This window comes from Erpetoichthys calabaricus, chromosome 8 (genome assembly GCF_900747795.2).
Source record: "Erpetoichthys calabaricus chromosome 8, fErpCal1.3, whole genome shotgun sequence".
Lineage (NCBI taxonomy): Eukaryota > Metazoa > Chordata > Cladistia > Polypteriformes > Polypteridae > Erpetoichthys > Erpetoichthys calabaricus.
The window spans coordinates 98,884,887-98,905,049 of record NC_041401.2 but is presented as its reverse complement, the minus strand read 5'-3'; the positions used below and the strand labels follow the sequence as shown (position 1 = coordinate 98,905,049).

Below are 20,163 nucleotides of genomic sequence, written 5' to 3'. Positions count from 1 at the left end.
CTGAAATAGGACTTTTGATATAATTCTGAAAATTACATAATTTTTTTCAGTTTTTAGTCACCTAAACATTTTTTTTATTTCTGTCAATTTAGTGCTCACCTTTGTACCAATTCAGGCTATTCACTGGGCTTGAACTGCTTAAATTTCAATAAAATCTAAAAAAAATGACAGTGTTCTGAAGTAACTCAGTATTCTATAAAATATATGGGCCTATTAATATCAGCACACATTTGTCCAGTCTGCTTTCATTATTATTCTGCATGACAGGGTATGTGTCTATGTGCTGCTAAGGTCACTATTGAAGAGCCAGACTCCACAATCATTTAAAATAAAAAAGAAGAAATTAATTAACCAATAAAAATCAACAGACAACCAATTATTTATATCTAGATAGCATTAGGGAGACTGGCCCTTCCAGCCATTACAGTATACTGTTTCTGAATTCCAGATTCCCAGACTTGGAGCTACAATGTGTGAAGGCTATGATTTACTGGCTTGCTCTCACTTACTGTAAGGTACAGATTATCCTCCAAGTTGAGCTCCTCAAGCTGGCTGAACTGCTCCAGTGCTGTCACATCTTCTAGCTGATTGTTGAAGCAATTCAGGGTGCGGAGACAGGGAAAATTTAACCCCAATGGGAATGCAGTCAGCAAGTTTTCAGAAACATCCAGCTCTTCTAGCTCTTGCAACTGTGAGAGCAGAGAACAATCCAAGTCTTCATTCTTTAAGCTCAAGTTGGACAGACTAAAAATAAAAAAGAAGAATTATATATGATGCTGGAAATCATATAAAAGGAAGTAATACTCAAAAATGAAAAACTTGATTTATTGTCATTATACGTTGCAGACAGAAACCGTGCATACAAATTACTAAGCAAATCAAGGTCAATATACTGCATATATATATATATATATATATATATATATATATATATATATATAGTTTTACTGTCAAATAATGCAAAGAGTACGCGACACGTGTTTCGCCCTAATTCTGGGCTCATCAGGTGTACACACTCACTGCATCCCCTCTCGGGAATCGAACGTCAACGCCAGAGGCGAAGCCCCTAACACTGCACTACGGCGTGTGGTTCGTTCATTTGACAGCATGTAGATTGGGGTAATTACACTCATGGCATTCGTAGACCAACCACAAGCGTTACCTGGTAGGTAACCACCCATACAATCAGATTGTGATTCAGACTACAAATGCCATGAATAATATATATATATATATATATATATATATATATATATATATATATATATATATATATATATATATATATATATATATATATATATATATATTTGCAGCTGGAGTTCCACAAAGGGAGAAAAATAAATCACGTATCATAAGGTAGTTTTTATTCCTGAGCTTTCATAAATAAAATAATACTCAGTATTCTATAAAATAAATAAATGGGCCTATTAATATCAACACACATTTGTCCAGTCTGCTTTCATTATTATTCTACATGACAGGGGTCTTCACCAGAGGATAATGCTTAGACTTACAAGTATCAAAGGCAATATATAGCAAAAAATTACATGGGGGGGGGGGGTGAGGTGGCTAAGTCAGTGTGATCGGGGGGGGGGGGGGGGGGGGGGGGGGGGGTTTACAGTTTATTTATTATGAACATGTTCTTCTTAAGTTTGCATATGCTGGATTATGTCCAAGTGTCTGTTGATGGCGTTCTCATTTGATAGCCAAGATTCGGCCAGCTCTCTGGCACTTTTAGTACTGGCCTTAAATTTTACTTGTACATTGTCCCAGTTAAATGTATGTCCTGTTGATTTAGTATGCGTATAGATCAATGAAAGTGAGCCCTTTCTTCTGACGGCGTTGCGATGTTCCTGTATACATGTTCTGATTCTTTTTGAAGTTTGTCCTATGTATACCGCTGAGCAAGAACTACATGGAATACTATAAACTGCGTTTCGTGTTTTTGTTGTCGATTTCTTGTTTTTAGTATTAAAGAGGACCGTGCGCAAATTGTTCGTGGGTTTGTGTGCTGTTCTGATGCCTGATTTGGCCAGGATGCGCGCTATACCTTCAGACACCTTGTGGTGATAAGGAAGTGAGTGCCAGGTGGGGTGGGGGTTCTGATTCAAGTCGATTGTTTGCTGAGTTTTTTTGGCGTCTTCTGTGTAAGCTCCGATTAATGAATGTTTTTGAGTATCCGTTTGAAGTGAAAAGATGGAAGAGATAGCGTCTCTCATTCAATGCGTCAGAATAGCACACAAACCCACGAACAATTTGTGCACGGTCCTCTTTAATGCTAAAAACAAGAAATCGACAGCAGAAACACAAAACGCAGTTTACAGTATTCCATGTAGTTCTTGCTCAGCGGTATACATAGGACAAACTTCAAAAAGAATTGCAACACATATACAGGAACATCGCAACGCCGTCAGAAGAAAGGACTCACTTTCATTGATCTATACGCATACTAAATCAACAGGACAAACATTTAACTGGGACAATGTACAAGTAAAATTTAAGGCCAGTACTAAAAGTGCCAGAGAGCTGGCCGAATCTTGGCTATCAAATGAGAACGCCATCAACAGACACCTGGACACTGTGATGGACAACCGGCTACAGACTCCGGTCACCACCCCCAGGCTGCCAGGAGGAGCCCTCCGGACAGCATGATCGTGCCCCGAGTTCCAGCAGGGCCTCATGGACTATGTAGTTTATATACACAGTCCTGCTGGATACCTTGGGGACCACCGGGAGTCGCTGTAGGGGGGCTCATGGGCTCTTATGTGCCCTATAACCCGGGAGTACATCACAGTCACGTGACAGGAAGGAACGACATGCTCCCGGGGTGAAGAAAAGGACTGTTTACCCTGACCCGGAAGGGAAAAGGAACTGTGGACTGATTGGGCAGGAACACCTCCGGGTCAGGGTGTATAAAAGGATTGTGGGAAAGCCCAGACACTGAGCTGAGCTGGGAGGTAGGATGGCGAAGTGTCTGGGCGAGGAGGATTGGTTTGTGAGAGAGAATTATTGTTTATATGAGTGTGGAGTGGAGGGTGCTTTGTGCACAGTATAATTATAAAATAAATAGTATTTATACTTTTACCTCGTGTTCAGAGTGGTACCTGAGGGTGTTAGAGGTGGCTCCACGCCTCTACTGCGACAACATAAATCCAGCATATGCAAACTTAAGAAGAACATCCATCCATCCATCCATTTTCCAACCCGCTGAATCCGTGAATCCCAGCCAACACAGGGCACAAGGCATGAACCAATCCCGGGCAGGGTGCCAACCCACCGCAGGACACACACAAACACACCAAGCACACACTATGGCCAATTTAGAATTGCCAAACCACCTAACCAGCATGTCTTTGGACTGTGGGAGGAAACAGGAGCGCCTGGAGGAAACCCACGCAGACACGGGGAGAACATGCAAACTCCATGCATGGAGGATCTGGGAAGCGAACCCAGGTCCCCAGGTCTCCTATCTTCGAGGCAGCAGCGCTACCCACCGTGCCGCCCTAAGAAGAACATGTTCATAATAAATAAACTGTACACCATCCAACCCCCCCTATCCCCCCCCCCCCATCACACTGACTTAGCCACCTCAACATCCACGTAATTTTTTGCTATATATTGCCTTTGATTCTTGTAAGTCTAAGCATTATCCTCTGATGAAGACCCCTGGCAGGGGTTGAAAGCTCAGGAATAAAAACTACTTTATGATACGTGATTAATTTTTCTCCCTTTGTGGATCTCCAGCTGCAAATATGCAAACCGTGTCACAGACCTTCTCTTCCATATATATATCTATCTATATATAATCTTCATTTGGATCTTGATCTTTGTTTGTCCGTGAATGAATTGGAAGAAGAAGCACTAGATGGCAGTAGAGAGACAGCTACAACATAGGCATTGCATTAAGAATCTCCTCCAGGCTTATACTACTGAAGACTGTAGTACTCCAGTCACACCTCAAAACACAGACATTCAAACTAAACATATTGTTGTGCTTTAAATGAACTAATCTTTATATATAATCTTCATTTGGATCTTGATCTTTGTTTGTCAGTGAATTTCATGCATGCGTAGACCACCTTCCAGTTTAGTTGTTGTCGCCGTTGTTGTTACTCATGGATGTCAACAATGTGCCGGAATAACGAATGGGGTGGTGGACAGTGTTACGCTGGTTAGGTCCTGAGGCCTGGTTAGAGAATGAGATTGCCGAAGATAAAAGGTACGTGCCTACGTAACATATGAATGAAATAAAGACAGTGGGTAAAATGAATGACAATGTAACAGCACGTTCTAGAAATTATTATTGTTACGTTGTAGCCGGCGAGTCCTGCGCGTCTCACAGTTGTACCCTGGCTTGCTCACATGTCAGTGAAGTGATCCCTATTTATGCTTTAAAGAGCCTGGATACCTATGTGTCCCCCTTTTATAACCATTGCTCCGTGTATATTGCCTTACTCTTTGGATTGCCACAAAGCAACCTGCGAGACTGGAGAAAGGTTGAGAAGAGATTGTGAGAGGAAACAACAGCGTCGTGAAAACGAGACGGACTGTGAACGGAGAGAAGCAGAAATGCTCCTCCACCACCACATAATTACTATTCGGACAGTGATTCAGAGTAGGCCGTTCCTATCGAATCAATGTCCAAGGGTTTTCTTTTGTAATTTTGTTTCCGTAATAAAAAATCATAATGCTGTGTGACAAAGGGCCCAGTTCACGACTGGCAGCCGCGTTTAAACGGAGCCCTTCACAGACAACTTTAACACATGCAACGTAGTTGGGCGCACATGGCTAGTATATATATATATATATATATATATATAATATGGTTGATTATTGTTTTACTGTCAAATAATGCAAAGAGTACGCGACTTGCTGACCAAACACAAGCGTTATCTGGTAGGTAACCACCCATACAATCAGATTGTGATTCAGACTACGAATGCCATGAATATATATATATATATATATATATATATATATATATATATATATATATATATATATATATATATATATATATATATATATATAAAATTCACATTATTAAATAAATAAAAAATACAGAATACATAAAACAATGCAAGTAACCAAAACCAAACAAACCATGGCGCTTCATTTTGTTGAAATATGCATGGTCATGAGAGGAACAAGAATGGACATGGTAAAGAGTACACAATTCTTCACATTGTCAGTCTTTTCTGCTGTATCTGGACTTTCCTGCACAAACATAGATTTGCTCCATTGTTCCCAATAGCTGTGTTGCATTAACATCGGCCCCATACCACACATTTTGCCTTCTGTATTACTTTATTTACCACTATTTCATTTTTTCCCCATAGTTCTCACTTTTTTATATTCACATCCCATCCTGTGGTTGTCCACTAATTTTGTGTACAGCTCTTTTCATGATAAATGATACTGCAAACACTCAACATGTTTAACACAGTACATTTTATAAATTATGATGAATTGAACAGTCCACTCTAATTGGTAAAATGTTTTATGTTTCTTCCATTCATAATAAGGCAGAGCGGTAGCAACATAAGCAAATTGTGTGGGGAACTCAAGTTCTTGGTTTTGAAACTGTAAGTGTAGGATTTTTAAACCTACATGTCTGCTGCTCTTTTCAAAACATATAAATAATGTGATGCATGATGCAAGACCAGATTTTATTATATAACATTTTTTCTACACTGACATTGAAGATGTTGATTTAGGAATAACAGTGCAATTAGCCCATCAGTTAACCTTACCAATGTCTGATACTAGCATCCCTGCTGTGGTGCCAACATAAAAATAAGGAGGATTGAAGCCCTTTAAAAGAAATAGTTATCTTAAAAGTTTATGACAATAACCTAAACGTTGACTGGTTTGTTAGTCAAATTCAATGTTTTCTAAGTTGTTATACAAAAAAGAGAATTAGGACTAAATCAGACTGAAGTTTAACTGTATATTTTATTTTATGATTCATTCTCTTCTATTCTTTATTGGTGTTAAAAAAAAATAAAACTGCTGCCTTAATGAATGTAATAAAAAAAAAGGCTCTGCAAAATTCACTTACTTCAAACAGCGGACTTTCTTTACTTTGGAACCCTTTGGAAGACCTCGCTCTCGCAGCAGCTTTTCTGTAATTTTTGCCATGTTTCTGAGCTCCAACAAGCAGACAACCCTAATGAGAAAAGCAACAGACTTTAAGAGCGAACAAATAATGAATGAAAATCAAAGACAAGAAAGGTCCCTCCCAGCCCAATCAGGGAACCACACCCCAACACCTGTATACAGTGCAGCCATCAACAGGTACTTAGCTGTAATCATCTAGAAGAAAACCCTCTCCACTCACCCTAGACGGCTTCCAATTGTTCAGTAAGGCAAGACCAGACACCACGATGAGAGTTTTCAATCTGTGCAATACACAAGAGACCCAATGAAGACGACCTTGTTACTTTTTAACTGCAGCACGCTAAAAGAAACCCCAAGAGTACTCAGAACAAAAAGATACAGTAAGTGTCACATTATACTGTACTTCAAGGATAGAGAGGCGAGGCAGACATGATTCCTATCACCATTCCCAAACTCCACCAATCCAACACTCCCTCACAGATTGACACAAAGTATCTACTGAAAAAGGTGCTACAGAATATGAAATGTAACTGATGGCAGATTATAAAATACGCTTCCTACAACATTCATACAAAATAGTTGCAACAACAGGTTAGAAGATTAGCAGACTAAACAGCCTGTAAGGAAGAGTGGCCTACTTTATAAGGCATTAAACTAAAATCCCTAAGTTTTCTGATTCAATTGTCACCTCTGAAAATAGTTATACAATGCAAGATTTGTAAGCCACCATGGATAAGGTTTCAGGTACGCACATGAATATAATATACACTGAGGATCAGTCAACCTAGTGAAGTATGGCAAGAACTGAACCAACACCAGTCACTGTACAAGGAGATTGTATTTTTGAGTCTATGAAATCATTAAATCTGAGTAGGGTTAATAATTAGTGGAATACAGTATTTAAAGAAATAACACAGTACACAGCAAAATTCTAAGTCTGGTCTTTGCTGCACTAAATTCAATTCTTCACAAACCAGTTTCTTATCTTGAAGTCAATTCTTACTCTTACTGAAATATGTTATCTAATTTCATTGTTTCTTAATGCTCTCATTGTACCACGGTTGTTTTTATATTGATTTTTTTTTCTAAGAAAATCTTCAGAATGTTTTGAAGCCCACAAAATATTATTTCTCAGTTCTATGCTTTTTTCCTTTACATATATTTTATTGAACATTAGAACATAAGACATTTGACTATATAGGAGACCACTAAATCCATCAAGCTCATTTGTTTAGCTAAACTGTCCCAATATCTCACCCAGATACTTCTTAAAGGTTGTACAAATTAGACCAGTTAAGATGGTTACCTATTGGTTCATCATCTTTAACTGGTAGCTTGTTAAGGAAAGAATCAGCAATTAAATACTCTGAATATTTAAAAGAGTAAATAAAGTAAAAGAGTAAAGTGAAAAAATAAAGTGTATTTGCTTCCTGATTAATTTAATTAATTTAAACTGAATTCAAAGACTGGTGAGGTCAAAAAAGGAAAATGTAGTAATTATTAATTAGGTACTACCTCCCTGTCCCTCACAAACAGAATGAAAACTGCAATATGTGAAATATGAAGGTTAATTTTAAAACCTTCATTTATTCAAATATTTTATATCAATAATTTATCTTGAGGCTACAGCTCTAAAAAAAATGTAATTTGGACTTAATTGCTTTAGCTATTTAAAAAAATTGTCTTACACGTAAAACACATACCATACATAGAAGATCAACTCCATCACCTGATGATTAAACAAATACTGCTATTTTTGAACCTGCTTTGACCATTAAAGACTCACAGGTGCCACTCATATACTGTACACAAACTAGGCGGATTTATAGTTGGCCATCAATTAGGGTTTTCAGATCTCAAAAAAATTTATAGCCCAAGGACAGTTCAAAAATCACATGGTAGAGTGGTGGATTAGGTAGGATTAGGAATGAAGACCCATTCCCCATCAAGTAAATGGGGGTGGGGTCCTCCCCCCCGGAGATTATAAAATGATAAAGTGCAAATACAGGTGTGGAGAGCAGGCGGAGAAGTACCCAAAAGAGGAAAAAGATGCTTATAAGGCAGAGGAAGGGGCTTGCAAAATAGCTAATGTCATGCGTGTGCACATTAATTACAACATAAGGCTCAGATGATGTTGATTTCTCACAGGTGCAGAAGATGGCGTTTTTTTCCAATGGTTGCCAATCAAAAATAGACCAACTGGGTGAGAAAACAGCAGACCTAGCAATACTGCCATCAATCAACCCAACCTGCAAGGCTTTGGGATTAATAGATACCTACAGTGTCCAGAGAAACCCACATGAAAACCTGGAGAACAGACTTTAAAGAAAGAATTATTGGGATTTAGTGTTGTAAACCCATCGAATGCAAACTTGGGGTAGTAAAGAGCCGAAAGAGCCAATCACTTGCAGGTTTGGATGAGTACCAGGCCGGGATGCCAGTTCATCATATGGCATATTCACACAAAAAAGAAACTAAAATAAGCAACACAGATCACGCTTCAAAGTAAATTTCACAAATGTACTATTCTTATTTCTGGCTCCTTGTACCATACAACAGAAAAAAACAACAACCCATCTCATCAAAAAGTACCATATTGTAAAACATTGCCAGCTCAATCTAGTGTGGAGTAGAGATTAAGAATTAGGACCCAAATCCTGAAGTTGTGGGTTCAAATCCCACTACTGACACTGTGTGACAACAAGAAAGTTACTTAACCTGCCTGTGCTTCAATTGGAAAATTAAAAAAAAAAAAGTAATCAGTTGTATCTCAAATGTTCAAAGTTGCCTTGGATAAAGGTGTCAGTAAAGCAATAATTTATGATTAACACTTTTAAAAGATGGATCACAATATCATTCTATACTGTTCATCCTTAGCATGTTTAACTGTCGCTTTCCCAGTTGAGGTTGCCTTTGTTTAAAACGTAAAACAAATTCTCTCTTTGCTTTTTAGGAACAAACTACTCCAAAAACAGAATTTTATAACACAGTAGTGTAAACCACACAAAACCTATTGTACAACTGTCTAAACAGCATTCAGTGGGGAATACTGTCACATTAGAAAATCTCTTTCTCATTTATTCTGGGTGTAGTAACTAACATTTGTGTTCCTCAGAATACAGTATGTACAGGTTTTCCCATAGTTTGAAGATTTCAGAATCTTTTTAAATAGCACCTTATATGTAATCTCAAGTTTGTTACCATGTATTTTATTCCTGTACAAAGCAACTCAGTGACACAGATCCAGCATTCTGGGTTCTAATCCTGCATGTGGACATCATCAATGTGGAGTTTCAACACCCAACCCCAAATATACAAGGGTTTTCTTACCAACATCTCCAAAGATGTGCAGGTAATGTTAACCAGCAAATCCAAATTGGGTTCTGTGTGAATTTGCACATCCCCTATCCAGTGCTTACCAGGAGAGGCTCCAGCCTATCCAACCATAAATTGGATTACGTGGTTTGGAGAATATTATGGTATGTCATTCCTTTACACTTGGCAAAGTGCATTATCATTGGGCTTAAAAAAGACACAGGTGGCTTGTGTAAGTTCGCTGAGCTAAACATTGCTACACTGTCTTGTTGAAGCCTTTTTTGAACAAAGACAATTTATCTGTTTTAATTTAGCATTACAGAGTATCATCTCGCTTACACACATTTCAATTGAGGTCATAGGCACTTCATCGTTTCAAGCTTGGAGACTTCACTATTTAAGTCCTTGAGCTCCTTTCTTCTCATTTTGTATAAAATAAACAGGGAGTAAAGGTACATAACATTACTGCATCTCCTTGCAATTTACTCTACAGTGAATAATTTTATATGTTATCTTCTTTGATGTGAAAGAATTGGCATTTTTTAAGTGCTTAGTGATACTGTGCTCTTGACCATGAGAGAAAAGGAAGGAAAGGCGTAGCTTCTCATTTTACGAACTTTCTTATTTCAATACGTTGTCATGGGGGTCGATGCTGCAAGTTACAACTAGACGGGACTCCATCGTACAGTTCATTCTCTTTCATGCATAAAAATCTGTTAGTCTCTTAGATATGTGATTAAATTGGTTGGAAACTGTATATTTTAACCCACTAACCACTGCACCACTGTGCCCCACGCCCAACATCAATTAACCCATTGTAAATCAACATGCAGGGCAGAAGAGTATATCTTGCAGCAGTAAGTAGTAAATATAGTAACAAATTGTAAATAGTGAGCAGCGCGCGCACACATTTACGTCAAGAAGTACCTCCCGCATGCCTATAGTTACCGATGTCACCAAGTACAACAAAACCGCAGTATGCCCGACTCCACACTTACTGTTAATTCACAGTCTGTTCCCTCGTGTGTGAATTTCCCGGGAAACTGTAGTCGTTACCTTTCACCTTTCACCCACCCCCTCCAGTGGCGTCAATATACCGCCATGCTGTGTGTGGCAAAAATGGAGTTCCGCATACCCGCTGACGAAGTAGCATCCTGTCACTTGTGCTGTCCTCGAACCGCTCCATTTGCCGTCTTTTTCACTTGTATCTTTAACTCTCAGGCCCACAGGTCTCTTTGAATATCCAGAATTGTAAATGATTAAATACTTGTCATACGCTGTATAGACACATTAAGTACATGTATCTAACATTTGACATACAGTATATTTCAAATACGCATAGGGGGCGGAGTGGTGGCTCTGAGGCTAAGGATCTGCGCTGGTATCCCGAAGGTTGCCGGTTCGAATCCCCGTCACTGCCATAAGAGATCCTACTCTGCTGGGCCCTTGAGCAAGGCCCTTAACCTGTAATTGCTCCAGGGGGCACTGTACAATGGCTGATCCTGCGCTCTGACCCCAAGGGGTATGCAAAACAAACACTGTTGTAAGTCGCTCTGGATAAGAGCGTCTGCTAAATAATGTAAATGTAAATTTCAAGCACGTTTCTGTGTATGACTCTCAGCGCTTTTTCACAAGTGGCATTATTTTTTTGTCTGCACGCTGTAGATTCCCCGGGGTCTGCAGTACGATCTTCAAGTTAATTTTTGCCTCAGTACTGCAAGTGAGCTTCTAAAACAGGCAGGATCAGTCATCGTGGGCCTACTGGTCTGTTTTGTTATTAAAATGTACGTTGAAATTAAAATTGCACAAGTCATGGCCTATCTGGGCGTTATTGTTAACACTTCGCTACTCAAGAAGTTAAATTGGGACTGGACTGCCAATACTGATGCTCCTTTGCAAGAGCGGGACAGAGCCGGCTATACTTACTTAGAAGGCTGGCGTCCTTCAACATCTGCAATAAGATGCTGCAGATGTTCTATCAGACGGTTTGTGGCGAGTGCCCTCTTCGACGCGGGTGGTGTGCTGGGGAGGCAGCATAAAGAAGAGGGACGCCTTACGCCTGGACAAACTGGTAAGGAAGGCGGGCTCTGTTGTAGGCATGAAGCTGGACAGTTTGACATCTATGGCAGAGCGACGGGCACTGAGCAGGCTCCTGTCAATCATGGAGAAATCCACTGCATCCACTAAACAGTATCATCTCCAAACAGAGGAGCAGCTTCAGCGACAGACTGCCGTCAATGTCCTGCTCCACTGACAGACTGAGGACATCGTTCCTCCCCCACACTATGCGACTCTTCAGTTCCACCCGAGGGAGTAAACGTTAACATTATACAAAGTTATTGCCAGTTTTACCTTAATTTTTTATCACTCTTTAATTTAATATTGTTTCCTTATCAGTATGCTGCTGCTGGAGTATGTGAATTTCCCCTTGGGATTAATAAAGTATCTATCTATCTATGATTATGTGATTATCACCTTAACATATCTGGATTTGAACAACATTACAGGTCACTCTGCAGTCTTTTTCCTCTGGGTAGTATGGTTTCCCTCCTCCCACCAGTAAAGATCAATGTTAAGTTGACTGGTGATTCTAAATTGGCCCAGTACAACTGAATTTGGATTTAATGCGAGTATTTCCCAGTGATAGACCTGGCTCTCCCTCTAGGTTTTGTTCTCGCCCTTACGCCCCCATTGATAAGCAAGTTATAAAACTGGATGGATCGATAAGTGATAATTCTAAATTTGAAATGAGGTCTTTAAATAACGTAAAACCACATTATTGGCATCAAGCAGATTGTTGTACATTAAATATACACACATCCATCCAGCACTTTCCTAATCTGCTATTCCAGGACAGGGTTAAACAAAGCCTGTGCCTATTTCAGCAGCAGTGTATGCAAAACTGTAAGCAAGTCAATGGCTCAGCCAGGACACAACTGAACAAACCAACAAATCACTCATAGTGGGAAATGTACTTGCTTCCAATTTATCTAACCCATCTGGGAGATGCGAGAGAGAAACAGCTGAAAGCAGAGGAAAACATTTGTAGGCAAACAGAGAACAAGTAAATCCCCAAAAGACTGTGGAGTGCAGAGGCAGAGATCTGAACTTAGGGCATTGAATGTGTGAGAAATATATGGCAACCATGCCATTGCTACAACAAACATAAGGTGAATAAATTAAGCTAAGATGAACATACCTAAATACAATTTTCTTCTGTCAGACTTGGTTAACCGCAGGTTTCACTTTATACACGTGCTTCACATTAGTCAAGTCACACCCTGTAGTTTTAAATATCAGGATGAGTTAATAAGGCCAAATGTACAAAAGGCTGGTCTGTGTAGAGTAGAAAACTAAACACAGATGATACCAAGAGCCTTTTCCATACCTGATTTTTTTTTTATTTTTTTTAAATTAAATCGTGCACAAGAACCTAGCTACATACTGTACATACACACACGGCGAAAAAAAGGTTTACTATGTAATATTACCATTAAGGAATAGTTGAACATAGATGAGGAAAAACATTCAAATGAAGCAGTTTTTCAAGTGATTCTGGTGATCTAAAATCAAAAGCATATTTTGTTTTAAAGTATGAAGTAAAATATTGACAGTATAAGAAAAAAAAAAATCTTGGTAAGAGAAATATTTCAATACATGAAGTATTTTCCACCTTTTCTAACTTCTTTTGTATTACTGAGTTTGGTACATTACATTTCTAATTTAATTTTCCTTATCAGCAACTCTTAAAGGAAATGAATATTTATATTGGTTTGCAAACAAAAATTGGCACAAGCAGCAATTATCTAATTAACTCTAGAATATACAAAAGTTATACATGCTATGAAATAAGTGGAAAAATGTTTTTGCGTCTCTTTATGGTGGCAATGTATTGTCAACAAAGGGCAGCAGCTAAGTATTTAAGGCAAACAAAGAAATAAGTAAATGCATATCCAAAAAACATACAAAATGTAGGAAGTCACTTTTATTGCCACACGTAACTATAAAAGGAATTTATGCAATAAATTAATTTTGATTTGTGCATTAAAAGCAAACAAATGTCTTAAATAAAAGAAATTGCAGACAAAGATTTCATCCAATCAGTGCTCAAAGAAAAACAACACAATACCTTACAAACTCAAAATAAATAAGTGATGATATGACAGTTGCCATTCCAGAAAATATATTTAATACCACTCGCATATGTGGAAAAATGAAAGTCACCTAACATTCACTGTATATACAAGTAATACCTTATCAGTGGGGGATATTAATAAAAATTAAAACGTACACAAGGTAGAATAATTTTAAAACCCGGACCCTTGCGAACATTACTTCAAACAGCTGACAGCAGTGGGCCACACAGTAGCACAGGACAGTGTTTAGCATGGCTGTTCCATTTATGCAGCATCCTGGACTCAACATCTCATTCAGTAATTGTCTATATGGATTCTGCACATTCTGTGTCTGCATGGGTTATTCTCTCACATTCTCAAACATATGCAGGCAAGACTAATCGGTGATTCTAAATTGGTCCCAATTTGCATGTGTATGAGTTAGTAACTCTTGCGATAGTCTTGTGCTCAGTGCTGCCAGGATGGCATCTGGCCCCCAGTGACTCCATACCTTTTTTAAGCATGATTAAGCAGGTGTCATAAAGACACTATAGATGTAGTGGGAAAGCATGGTAATATGGAACTACTGTTCTAAAAATGTGTGCTCTTCAGAACAGAAGTCCAGGTTCCTTGTGGTATGATTGTCTTTGTTGTGCCTTCATTCCAACAAGTTCCAAATTCATGTACAATACTAAAGCTTGCTATACTGTAGTTAGTGATTTTACTCATACGGTGGGACATATGAAACTTCAAAAATGTGAGGAAGCCATTTCATTGGTACTGCACATAAATAACAGTGTTGTGTTAAACTCATTCTTTTTGTAAACTACTCATATAGCCTTCTGGCTTTAGTTTGTATCAATTTCTTGCTGAAATATCAACTTTTGCCTTTAAAGTAATCTTTTAATTAGACAGTTTCCCTCATTTAGGTCATTCCTACAGTAAGCCTTTTCATTCTTACTTGATTTGTGTATACCCAACACACACAAACACACACTCCATTCAAATATTCATGAATCCCCAATTATTAGAAATATTTTAAAAATAAAAGCAAAATATCATCTTTATGAATTTGCTTCATTGTAAAAAAGTCTTTACTGATTTTTAAAGTAAACCACACTAGTTGCATTTTAAAAAAAACAGCCACCTAGTAAAAAAATAAAATTAATTTGACTATGTGGAGTCCGTCTTTTTAAAAATTGACCATAATGATGGTTAACCTTGGAGGTGAAGGTTTCCTCAGGCCAATTTTCAAAAGAAGTTTTGATTACATAGCCTTTTAATTAAAAGGCACACTTCTTCATGAGTGTACCTAGCATACATCTGCTCAGGAAATAATGCCAACAAATTCAGTCTCCAAGACACTTCCTTTTGCAAGTAAATTGTCAAAGGCATCTTTTACAGTGGCATCCCCTGAAATCCCTGGGCAATACCCAGTAATTGAGAACCAAGACTTTCATGTACTCCCCCTTGGAGAAAATCTGGCGACAACTCCCTGAAGGTGATACAGATGCGACGCTGAAGGATGTCTTGTCTCTGAATAGCATGCATCCATTTAAACCTAGCATCTCCATATACAACAACCAGTGATCTTTGAGGAAGATGAATCTTCACTTTTATTTTGCTAGCAGGAAGGTTCTGAACTGCTTGATGTCCATCACTCATATGTCCCACAGAGACGGAAAAGAGGTCATCAGAATCACTACTCATAGAAAGTGTTGTAGGAGATAACAGATTTAGGCTGACAAGTCGCTCACCCCACAACCAGTTGTCATCAAAGTGAGGGTCAATAGCAGAACCCCGGCTGGGATGATAATCCAAATTACACTGTTCAACAGGCTGAAAACCACATAAAATTGGCCACTTTTTCATTCTCTCTATGACATTCTGGCTGAAGCTAGGAAGCCCACTGAAACTCCCCACCTTGACTTTCTGCTTTTTGAAGTTCACTTTGGGCCCATAATCCTGCCGGGAAAACAAAAGGAAAAGTAGGTGAGAGCATTCAAAAGAAATAGTGACCACATATGTTTAAAACCAAAAGGCATGACAGTAATAAAACACAAGTAAATCACCATTTCATTTAATTGCAACCACTATGCACCACCACTTTAAACTTTTACAGGCTTGGGTGACACAAAGGCTTTGTGCTGCCATAGAACTCCAGGATTCTGGAGTGGATTTTACCCCAGACACACCCTGTATGCAGTCTGTACATTCAACCTTTATCTTTTTTTTCCCCATCCATGCACTACTATATTTATCCTCCCACATTCTAGAGACATGCATATTACATTAATTGGCAACTCTTAATTATTTTTTTTATCTAGTACAAGTATATGTAAAAGTGTGCCTTGCAATGAACTGACATACATTCAATTCTTAGTTAATGCCCTGTATCTGGTACTTCTGTACTGGTTTAAATAGGTTCAATAACGGACATTTGTATTGCAGGCTTCCTCAACACTTTACAAGCTAACACCTATCTGACTGACCAACCTTTGCCTCCTTGTTTAATGAAAGATAATTTTGATCATTTTCAGCCTCTTATACAAAGGCTTTTACTTATTAAAAAAAACAAATTCTAGCACAACTGACCTGCTTAAATCGCCCAGATTGTGATTTCTTCCAATCGCTTAAATCCATTAGTCTTACCAACTCCATTTCCTCCTCTTCACTTACAAAGTCCTTTAACAGGATGATACCAGGAAAGGAAAATGACAAAGCCTCTTGACCAGTATCAGCTTTGTGAACGGCAAAACCTGTTGCAGAGTCATAATTGAAGATGACCTTTTGCTTCAGACAGGAAGGAAAAATTGACAAAAGCAAAACATAAGTTCCAACAATATTTGATAGAATACAACTATGGAAAAACTTTTAATTTGGCTTTGCATGTTCAATGCGGGAAATATAGCTGGGATGTGTGACACGTTCCAGTCCTCAAGAAGTGTTAAAAGCAGAAACCAGACAGGTCAGTGGGAACAAGATTTATACTTGCAGTCCTCTAAGTTCATAGGCTGTTTGTGTAGGACTACAGGACTTTACTTTCTGGTTCGATAAAACATGCATGCAGTGTGAAATTCAACAGTATTCAGATCTTTGTTACATCTCAGCTTTATTTCTACCATCTGAAACAATTATCAGAGTATCAATACAGGAGAAAAACTACTCAGTCATGCCTTTATTGCTAGAATTACCTTTTCATCAGTCTTCCTGTGTAAACAGGATACAACATTCTAATGTTGACCATCTCACAGTGCTAAAAGGTCATTAAAAAACCTTTGCTAAACTTGATAAAGCCTGTGTATGAAATGAACAGAACTTCAACAGTGGTTTGACAACTCCTTCTAAGACCTACACATTTAGTGTAACACAGTCATCACCACATTCACATTTACATGGTATGATTGCACAGAAAAAAAAAGTCTTGTGGGGGTGTTGCACCTATTCAGGTGGATACAACATGATGCTGTGCAGGTGTTGCCTTAGCCCGTCTTCTCTTTACCAGAAGTTAGTGATGTTAAGTGAGATGTCAAGGCTTCAAAATGTGCTTTGAGTAATCCAGGAAATATTCAGTGAAGCCTATATTGGCACTTATATTGATTCGGAAGTTTGACGTAATCTGTGACATGTGAATCCTCACAGCCCATCCACATCAAGTGACTGGTTTGGCTCGTGGCTCAAATCAGAGAGAGACATCAGTGAGATATGTAATTGCCGGGAGAGATGGCAAAGATTTAAGTTCTATGGGTAATTTTGTGTTTTCTCTGTGTAACTTTAAAACGGATCCAGCAAAGAAGAAAAAATGTTCTTCCATTTAGAAAAACTTCCATCCTATTTTAACCAACAAGGTAACACTAAGTGTTTGAAATGTAATCTGTCAAGAATTATGCATCGTGCTTGATTGTCCTTTTTTTCCCATAAGATAATGTGTTTATTGTATTCCAAGGAATTGGGGTACAATAATAACACTTTGTCCACGATAAAGCATTACTGTGCCTTGCATGAGAATAAGGAGGAGACAAAGGAGGTGCAACATGGCATTTGGGGAAATAAACATACTACCGGTAATAATACTTATTACTATTATGTTGTATTTTAGATACATAAAACTTTATTTGTCCACAGGGTGAAATTTGGCTTCTTACAGAAGCTCCTTAAATAAATTTATACACACACCAGAATGACTAAAATGGAAGAAAATTAAGAACAAAAACTTCTGAGTTGGCTGGCACAGTCCCAGTGAGGCATTATGCAGATGTACTGCTGTTGGTATAATGGAGATCCAGCAGAGTTTCTTGATACACTGAGGACTTTCAGCTGACGAATCATTCAGCAGAAATGTAAGTGCATCAGAGATAATGTGCAACACTGTTCAAAATGGCACTCAGTTTTGTTTTAGTTCTCTTTTTTGATCCTACCTCCAGGGTGTCCAGAAAGCATCCTATGACTGAACCTGCATTTTTATTCAGCTTACTAATTCAGGGAGTCTACAATGAACTTATGTTAAAAGCCCAGCCCATCACAGAGTTGTGGAAGAGATGAAGGATGTCACATCCCATATTAAAGGAATGCAGTTTCCTAAGGAAAAAGCACCTGCTCAGCCTTTTCTTATATAGTTCTTCTGGTTTCGAAACCAGTCCAACCCGTCATTAATTTGAACGCCCAAGTATCTGTAGGAGTGCACCACCTCTACATCCACTCCCTGAATAGTTACTGGACATAGAGGCACTTTGGTGTGACAAAAGTCAATAACCAGTTCATTGGTTTTGCTGAAGTTGCAGATAATTCTTTCTGTACCAATTATATTGTAATTCACAGTAACACTGCACAGCTGCAGGACCCATTGCAATATTGGGGAAAATAAATTGCCCATGGCTTTACAAGCTGGCAATGGGGTGTTTGTGTACCCCAACCTTATCTGTGACTTGTGGATGCGTATTCTCAAAGTCAGGGGAAATAATAAAAAAGTCTTACCCTTTATACAGTTCTAAACAAAAATGAATAGTCTTACTTTAATGTAATTTATTTATTCCGTTTCTCACAATGTTCCTCATTCACAGGTTGCATAAACACTTCCACCAATTCCTGCTTAGTTAATGCAATTCCACATTTCATTTAAGCACAGACATGCTGACTAACCAATATTGTTATTATAAATATATATTGCTTAGTAAAGACGAGGCTTACAAAGATTTTATTTATAATTTCGACAATACTCAATTTAAAGAAATGAGATGCGGCAAAACATGTAGTACTGTACACTTGTTGTATTTTTTCCTGTTCCACGTGCTGTCACCAGATGGAGTTGTTTACATTAAAAATTTTAAAATGAACTTTTTCTGGAACACTTTGCGGGGATGGGTCGGTGCTTTAAAAACTACCAAATGCCCTCCTTGGGATCCTGCTGAATCGCTGTATGCCAGTGACCTGCAGCTTCGTCAGGTTCTTCTGCAGGAATGCGCTACCATCCTACAACTGCAGATTCCGAGAGCTCGGCGACTACAAGAGTCAGAGGTTTATGAAATAAGTGCAATCAAACGAAATACTGACGGGCAGCAACACGACTGCTGGTAACGTTCACAACTGTTATTTTTTTGACGTTGAACCGTTTAATGTTCCAGTTATTCCCAGTCGCTTATTGAAATTACAGCAATTAAGGCTGAACGCGTGGCATTTCTTTTTCATCAGTATATGTATGCATTTTCTAAAGATTGGGCATTTCTTTCAAATCATGCTGCCTAAATAAACTTAAATATAAAATATACACCGAAATATAGAAAATTCCTTGTTTTTATGTGAACCTTACCAATGAGGTCAATGGTGTCAAACTGAAATTGTACTGAGCTAATTTAAACCTATCAGTATGCGCCCACATTCGCCTAACCTTAACATACGTGTGCCCAAATTAAGGAATGGAGTAAATGACACCAAGTTTACATTGGACTGACTCCTTAGTCCTTGCTGTTTTAAGAGTTTTTCTCCAACACTATAAACTTGCTCGCTTGACATACCGCTACTTACCACCTGCTCAGCCGCCTTGGACACTTTGCTGCCAAACTGCTCGCATATCAAGCACGAACGGATCCCCTTACACCCACAAAACTGAGCTGTGCCCTCTGTGCCCGGCATCCTCAAATCTCAAGCACGCCGAGTTAAAGTTCTGGTCGTCTTCTTCACCTGGTATTTGAGTAGCATCTGGCAAGTTAGTTCCCGAATACGCGATACTGCCATCTGCTGCATGGAGGTTGAAATAACTGCCTTAGTTTTAAATGCTGTCTTGGAACCAGACAAGCCCTGGGGCATTTTCAAAAATAATATTTTTAACCTGGGTATTCTAATTTAGGGTCACGGGGACTTACTAACAGACATAACTTGGAAATGTTAATCGATTTTTCTAACTCTGCGCACTGAATTTATATCATCCCTCCTATTGTCCTTAATCATTGAATAGCTTTTATTCTTCATCTGTGTGGAGGGACACTCTCTCACTCCTCATTCCATGCAGTTGGCATTTGCATCACTCACTCAGTTAATGGGTGTGAATAGGGCGATTGGTGCTTTACTTATGTGCAGGTATGCCCTATAATACGCTGGCATCTCCTGCTGGGCA

General features: G+C 38.6%; 2 protein-coding genes across 3 annotated transcripts in view; both read right to left on the bottom strand.

The window, feature by feature from the left end:
* lrwd1 (leucine-rich repeats and WD repeat domain containing 1) overlaps positions 1-10,540 on the bottom strand; it is a 45,420-nt gene extending 34,880 nt beyond the window's left edge. The window contains exons 1-3 of one of the 2 annotated variants that reach the window (XM_028807139.2): positions 10,437-10,540; positions 6,065-6,172; positions 510-744 (exon numbers count right to left, since the gene is read on the bottom strand). In XM_028807139.2, the coding sequence (XP_028662972.1) occupies positions 510-744; positions 6,065-6,144 (315 nt within the window). In that variant the 5' untranslated portion in view covers positions 6,145-6,172; positions 10,437-10,540. Of the gene's footprint in view, positions 1-509; positions 745-6,064; positions 6,173-6,343; positions 6,363-10,436 lie in introns of those variants that run through there. The other variant, XM_051930784.1, reaches the window with a different exon arrangement.
* A 3,178-nt stretch (positions 10,541-13,718) lies between these two features.
* Positions 13,719-19,749, bottom strand: alkbh4 (alkB homolog 4, lysine demthylase). Its single transcript, XM_028807135.2, has 3 exons — positions 19,575-19,749; positions 16,149-16,346; positions 13,719-15,518 (listed from the first exon to the last, which is right to left on the bottom strand). The coding sequence occupies exons 1-3, from the start codon at positions 19,680-19,682 to the stop codon at positions 14,952-14,954; spliced, it is 873 nt and encodes a 290-aa protein (XP_028662968.1). The 5' UTR covers positions 19,683-19,749; the 3' UTR covers positions 13,719-14,951.
* Between the last annotated feature and the right edge of the window lie 414 nt (positions 19,750-20,163).